The sequence below is a fragment of the Parasteatoda tepidariorum genome, chromosome 2 (assembly GCF_043381705.1).
Source record: "Parasteatoda tepidariorum isolate YZ-2023 chromosome 2, CAS_Ptep_4.0, whole genome shotgun sequence".
NCBI classification, from domain to species: Eukaryota; Metazoa; Arthropoda; class Arachnida; order Araneae; family Theridiidae; genus Parasteatoda; species Parasteatoda tepidariorum.
Window position 1 is genome coordinate 32,087,533 of NC_092205.1, and position 6,611 is coordinate 32,094,143.

Here is a 6,611-nt window from a genome sequence, read left to right on the forward strand (position 1 = left end):
TAACATGGTAAACAATAGCTTTGAAAATATGTTGAATACAGTAGTCATGAAATTAAGAAAAATTGGTTGAATGTTTCGATAAAATTTCATTTTAATACTAAAAAAAATATTTTTTCTATACAAACAGCATTAAAGTATGTAGTCTTAAGTTTAATTTGCACAAAGAAAGAAGTTTATATGTGAAAAATTGTTCGCGTAATTATAAATTTACAAAAAAAAATTGGACTTCGGGTAGCCCCGCTCACATGAATGTCGGGTATCACCGCCCAATTTTATTTCGTCGATAAATGTACGGTTGCAAAGATTGTAATTTTATTGCTTCAAATTTGAATGTTATATGCATTTTTAACAACAAATATTGTTGTTATTAAATGATTGTTATTAAATGATAGAATTCACTAAAAGTATATAAATGTGTAATAAATAAAATAATTTTGTGATAAAAATGATAAATGAGGTTTATCTATTGTCAATACATTGGTCATTTTCATTTACACCTGAAAAAACAGTAACAAAAACATAATTTTTGTAACTGAGTGGGGCTACCCGACACATTTTGAAAAGAGCTGAAAAACATGTTTTTTTAAATTTCTGTTTTCTTAAGTTAAACTATTCTTTTTTTGGTTTATTCTTTTTGCATTATTCAATTAGAAGATAAAACAATAGAAACATACAAAAATATTGATTATTACTCAATATTATACAGAAATATAAGCAATACTCCTTAAGTGGACAGGGCTACCCGACTCTCCCCAATATTTAAATTTTGGGTATGGAAATCTTTTAATGTCAACTTTTATAATAATTGGCATGCTTTCTTGGCCTTTGTGATTAAAGTTCGCCATTTATATCAGTTCCTTAAGAAAAAATAATGTTTTCGCTTGTATGTCTAATTAAAGAAAGAATGGATAGCAGTTAGTTGCTCGAAATTTATGCCCCTCCCCCAAATAAAACAGTGGACAGATTTTCACACAAAGCCCAGTATGTTAAAATTCAAACACACTTAATCTTAAACAATATCAGGACAGGAAATGCCGGTCAAGAGTGAACCGGGTGATGACCCACATCTGAGGATATGTGAACAAGAAGTTTCAAACCATTTTGACCAAGAAGGTTTCCATATTTATTAGTTCTCACAAACTGAAGTATAACTAGGGAATATTTTTAAGAGTTATGGTATGATTAAATTTTTAGAGATTATTTTACAAGTAAAGAAACATATGTAAAATGGAAATAAAACAAAGAAATCACTAAGACTATCTTATTCATTGATAATTTTTGAAGAAGTGAACTAATAATTTCCCATTTTTCCTATATTCCTTGAGCAAAAGTAAGTCAGTTAAATTTTTTTTACAGTTGCTGGTTATGAAATAACGATGATTTCGATAAAATTAAATACGATTAAGTTTTAATTCAACACTGATGGAATAATAATTTTGTTACCGGAGGTAAAAAGCAATAACGAATTTAATTAAGAAAACTTACCAGCCACGAAATCTCCAAAGCCTATGGTTGACAGTGTAATGAAGCAGTAATAAAAACTGTCAACAAATGACCATTTTTCAAGCCAAACGAAGAACCCAGCTGGAATAACCAGAAATACCAACATCCAGGGTATTAGAAACTTGGCTGCCGATAAGGATTGGGCTAGTCGTGGGCGCCTGTCTTTACGAGCTCTCTGTATCCCTTTAACTAGCCTCTGACTGTAATGACCTCCTATAGCCGCTAGTAAAATGCCTGTTAATGGTATTCCAACAGTAGCGTATAGTACACAAAAGAGGCGACCACCAGTAGTGGAAGGAGCTAGGTGACCATAGCCTGAGAAAGTAAAGAATTTTAGTTTCTGAAACAGATATTAGTTTACTATATACATTTAACACTGCACAGTGGGCCAGCTTCGAAGGTTTCGTGGCCAAAATTAGTATTTCGATAAAATTTGCTTCAAAATTTGGGGGGTTTTACTTAGGGGTTTTTATGTGCAGGTAAATTGAATTCGTAGTTAGAATTTTGAAATACACTAAAAATACCCAAGAAACAAACAAAATGGCGGCTGAAATATGGCGAGCAAAAATAAAAAAATAATGTAGTACGTTTTAATAATTAAACATAGCAATGAAAATATAATAATTTTCGTAATTTTATATTAAAAATGAAAAGCAAATTATATTTTCGAAGTAATATTACAAAATAACGCGAATTAATTACAAAATATCGCGAAAACATGAAAAAAAACACGATTTTTGTTCTTCGGTATATTTAGTTCACCTTTGCAATATGGGCAAAATGGGGCAGGTTTTTTCGAAAGAAGAAACATCAAAGAAGACAACAAAAAAAGTTCAGCTAATTACCACGTGGAACTTTTTGGAACTAAGTTTCGAAAGTTATTCAAACATTGTAAAATGTCAACTGATAAGATATAAACTATAAGTTTGTCAAGAGTATTAACTAATCCAACAAATTGAAAAATTGAACTATAATTTCAGACTAATTACTCTGATGAAAATGTGACAGTAAGGTGAAATTCCTTTATATATTTCTGAAATAAAAACTTAAAAGTTAAATTTAAAAATTTTTTTTCAACATATTTTTCATTACATTGTACTCTCGTCGGTCCAAAAAGTAAATTATAATGCTTGGAATGATTATGAATACTTAATTTGGGCTATATTAAAACTGCCTACACATATTTTAGTTGAAAATTTAATTTTGAAAATTAATTAGAGCGTATGAAAAAAAATATATACGTATAAATGAGGGTTTCCGGTATTTGATCTGTGTCAAGGGTCTGCTCTCGCAAATCTAAAAGCCACTTATAACTATCTGATTTTCGTTTCTATTTCTTATTCATCGTCCAAACTGACATATAAATGTGACTGCAAAAGCAGTAAGAGCAGCACTCTAGCTCATTTGCAGAAACTTTAGCGAGAGCCTGTCGACATAATCCTTTACTAGATAAATAATGTCAGTACCCAGAGGACAAGTAACCTTACGGCAACCTTGTGTTGGAATTTTCATCTAAATGTCACGAAAATGATTGTATTAAAAACCTTTTTTCAATNTAAAAAAATACCATTTTAAACTTATAAAAATGTTTTGCTAGTTGGTGAAAATGACACGATAAATACTTTATTTTAAAAAGTTCAGTTTTAACTTTAACTATTAAGAAAAATGAAGGCATATATCGACACTTTTTTTATCTACATATTCTTTTATAAAGATAAGTTAAATTTAGAATCCTTGATTTTAAAATATGTCGTTAATAGCAATTTGTTCATACTTAATCATTAGGAAACATCAACATTAAACGCTAATTACTGAAACAAAATAATAATTAAGTTTCTTAATGACATTAGAAATTTTACAATTGTTTATAGATATTAAAATTTACGATGATATAATTTATAGATATTTAAATTGAGAGAATATAATTTTTAAAAAAAATCATAAATATTTAGAATAACTACATTAAGAAATATGTTATGAAATTAGGAGAATTTCAACTATATACTATATATTTTAGTTATATTTTTTATTTACATTTTAATTTTCCTTGACTTTATTCATTTTTTAATTCTTTTCACCTGCCTTTCTTTTTGAAGTAACGAGGCGGTTTCTATTTAGATAATGAATTTTTATAAAAGCTCTTAACGACAGAATAAACGTATTGCTGTTTTATATTATCTGTGTCATTTCGGAATCCATTCTTTACAAAGTTGTTCATTTACTTTAGGGAAAACGCGGAAAATTATATTTTTTCCTTTTGTTTTTGTATCAGAATTTTTGCAAGTTGCAATCGCGCAAACTGGCATTTCGATAATAGTTTTAAATTCTTATAAATTCTCTGCAAAAACTGAGGAAAGTCATTATAGAAAATAACAAATGTCTTAGAATATCTCGCAAAAAGAAATGATCCAATATTAGTTAGAGCTAGTAAGGCCGAACGCTCCGTTCCTGAAGTAAAAGTGCGAGCTTTGCGCCAAAGTGACGTCACTAGAGAAAATCGGAGGATTGGCGCGGCGAGAGTTACTTCAAAGGAGTGAACCAGCCTTTCTATTCTCTTTAGCCCTGGGTCTGACTTGCCTACCAGCTTGCCCGCGCAAAAGTTCATTTATAATGAATTACCTTTCAAAATTTGCTAAATGAAACAACGTTGCGAATTTACAATACAAAGAAACAGCCAAAAATATGATAGACATAATAAAATGTAATTGTTATTAATGGTATCAAATTCATGACAATTTATAATATGTGAGTATAACTAAGCAATTTAGATATATCACTTGTGGGTTCCGAAGAAAAAAAATTTGAACGTGTAAAGCTGGCAAACTAGCTATCGCAGAGAAGTTCGGCGTAGTTTTGTACTTTTCCGGAAATAGGCAGATAATTAATTTAAAATGCTATATCGGAGAGGAAGGAGGAGATGGTGAGTAATAAAATTCTTTAAAATAGTGAAATATGAGAAACTAGTAAATTTTTAAAAACCATCTAATGATTAACAAAATATGAATTTTTCTTCCTATATGGCATCTTTGATGTCTAGGTCTTAGTTTTAGGAACTTAATAGTAAGAAGTCAATGTCATTATTAGATAACAAATTTCGGCAACCTTTGTTTAAAAGAAAAAGTTTTATTTTATTCAAGCTCAGTGAACAAAGAATTGATGATGATTAAAGAAGTTACGAAAAACATTTAGCTTATGAGGGATTTTTCTTACAATAAATTATACTAGCTCATTAAGGTGATCACTAATATCGCACCCCTGCTAGAACAGTGTCATAACTCTAAAATGCAGCATTGGAGAAAAATCAACTTAAGAAATTCTTTTGTCATTATTCTGAATTAGGCACAAAACTGATACAACTGCTCTCAACTGGATAAATTGCGAGTTAGAGATATAAAATTTTTTGAACTTGATGGGACACTTAATACATATTTTTTATTGACATAATCTCAAAATTGCTGTTTTTTTATTTGTGTCACTTTTCTTGCCTGTGTGCGATATGAAATAGCAGTATATTTTAACATCATTAATTGTTGATCTTAAATGAGAATCATCACGATGCGCATTGTTTCTGCTTTTGATAGTTTTATTGTTCAAGGTGATAGCAGCAAAGGCTATGGGACTGTAAGAGTAAGTGACTGGCATTATAAGCACTCACATATTCTGATGCATTTCGAAAAGCCTTCAAAATTTTTCAGCCTGGATCCCATAGAAAATCTGTGCGATACATTGGAGCAACGGGTCAAAAGCCGAAATCATATCTATTAATTAGGAGGATTTGCGTTTTCAAATTCTCAGGGTACGACTCAATTTGAACGCGACGCAACTGCTATACACCGTCGACTTCACCGTCATCGAATCTCAGTGGTTATCAAGTTCAGAGGAGAAGTTACATGGCATTAAATGAGACTTTTTAGATTTCTATGAGGGTAACTGTTTTTTGCCCCATAATGAATGTAAATATAAGCCAAATGCATGTAAATATAATTGTCTTGTAACTTTGTGATTCAAAACCACGTAATAACTTTAAAGAGCCTTTGCAACTTTTCTATGCCATTAGTGCCGTCCTCTTGAAAATCTGCAATATCATTGTTAGTGTCCACTTCTTCAATCGACACATTGTTAAGAAAGGAGCCCACAGAATTGAAAAGCTCAAATTCCGAGATTAATGTTACAAATTGATAGATAACATTCAGATATAAACAATAAAGGATAATTGAAATTGTTAAACAAAATTAATTATGTGTTTTTGGAAATATTTGATATCATTTGGAGTTCTTTTTAACCATCCCTTTCAATGTTAGGCAAATCCAGGGTTACACAAATTAAATTAAAATATAATTTACCGTAGTAGCCTGATGATTCAAAATTTTCTATTTCAGTCGAAATTCCGTTTTCTACAGGAATCGTTTTAGGCAGAATGCATTGATTTTTTTTCCATTAAAGATGCAAGGGAGATTTATAATAATAAAATATTATAACGTAAATTCAAGAAGAAACTTAGATGTTTTTTTAATTTTTGGTTGATTGCCTGCATAAGAGAGTTTAAGAGTTCGAACCAGTTTATTATAAAGGATAAATTGTAACTTTTGTGAAACTTAAATAAGTGGTAATAGATATTACAGTTTTAAATTAAACTTTTAATAAACATAATTCCTTACCGATTGTTGTAACTACTGTGATGGCAAAAAAGAAGGAATTTTCAAAACTCCAGTTACTGTGCGTATCATTTCCTTCTTCATCAATGAGTGACTTTCGATGGGCCGCTGAGAGACGCAGCATCAGTCCTTCCATATCGGCCCGGGTGACGTTAGGGTCACCCAAGCGATTAAGTTTATCTGTCATGAAACAAGAAAAAAAAACATTAGACTCAATATTAAAAAATATTCAGGTTCATGTTAAGAATACACACGAATTTAAATTGATTTAGAGAAATCATTGATATATATATATATATATATATAATACATAAATAAAAACAAGAAAACACGAAGAAAGTTAAGAAAAACAATAAGTTTCATTTATTGCGCTTAAGCTGCAAGTAAACAGAACTCATTAGATAAGTTCAAAATGAAGAATAAAACAAAGAAAAATTATAGACATATGAAAAA

At 30.0% G+C, this 6,611-nt stretch overlaps 1 protein-coding gene across 1 annotated transcript in view; it reads right to left on the reverse strand.

Moving 5' to 3' along the window:
- LOC107436952 (potassium channel, subfamily K, member 16-like) overlaps positions 1-6,611 on the reverse strand; it is an 80,412-nt gene that overhangs the window by 16,615 nt on the left and 57,186 nt on the right. The window contains exons 3-4 of the mRNA XM_016048791.3: positions 6,162-6,338; positions 1,486-1,818 (exon numbers count right to left, since the gene is read on the reverse strand). Of these exons, the coding sequence (XP_015904277.1) occupies positions 1,486-1,818; positions 6,162-6,338 (510 nt within the window). The remainder of the gene's footprint in view (positions 1-1,485; positions 1,819-6,161; positions 6,339-6,611) is intronic.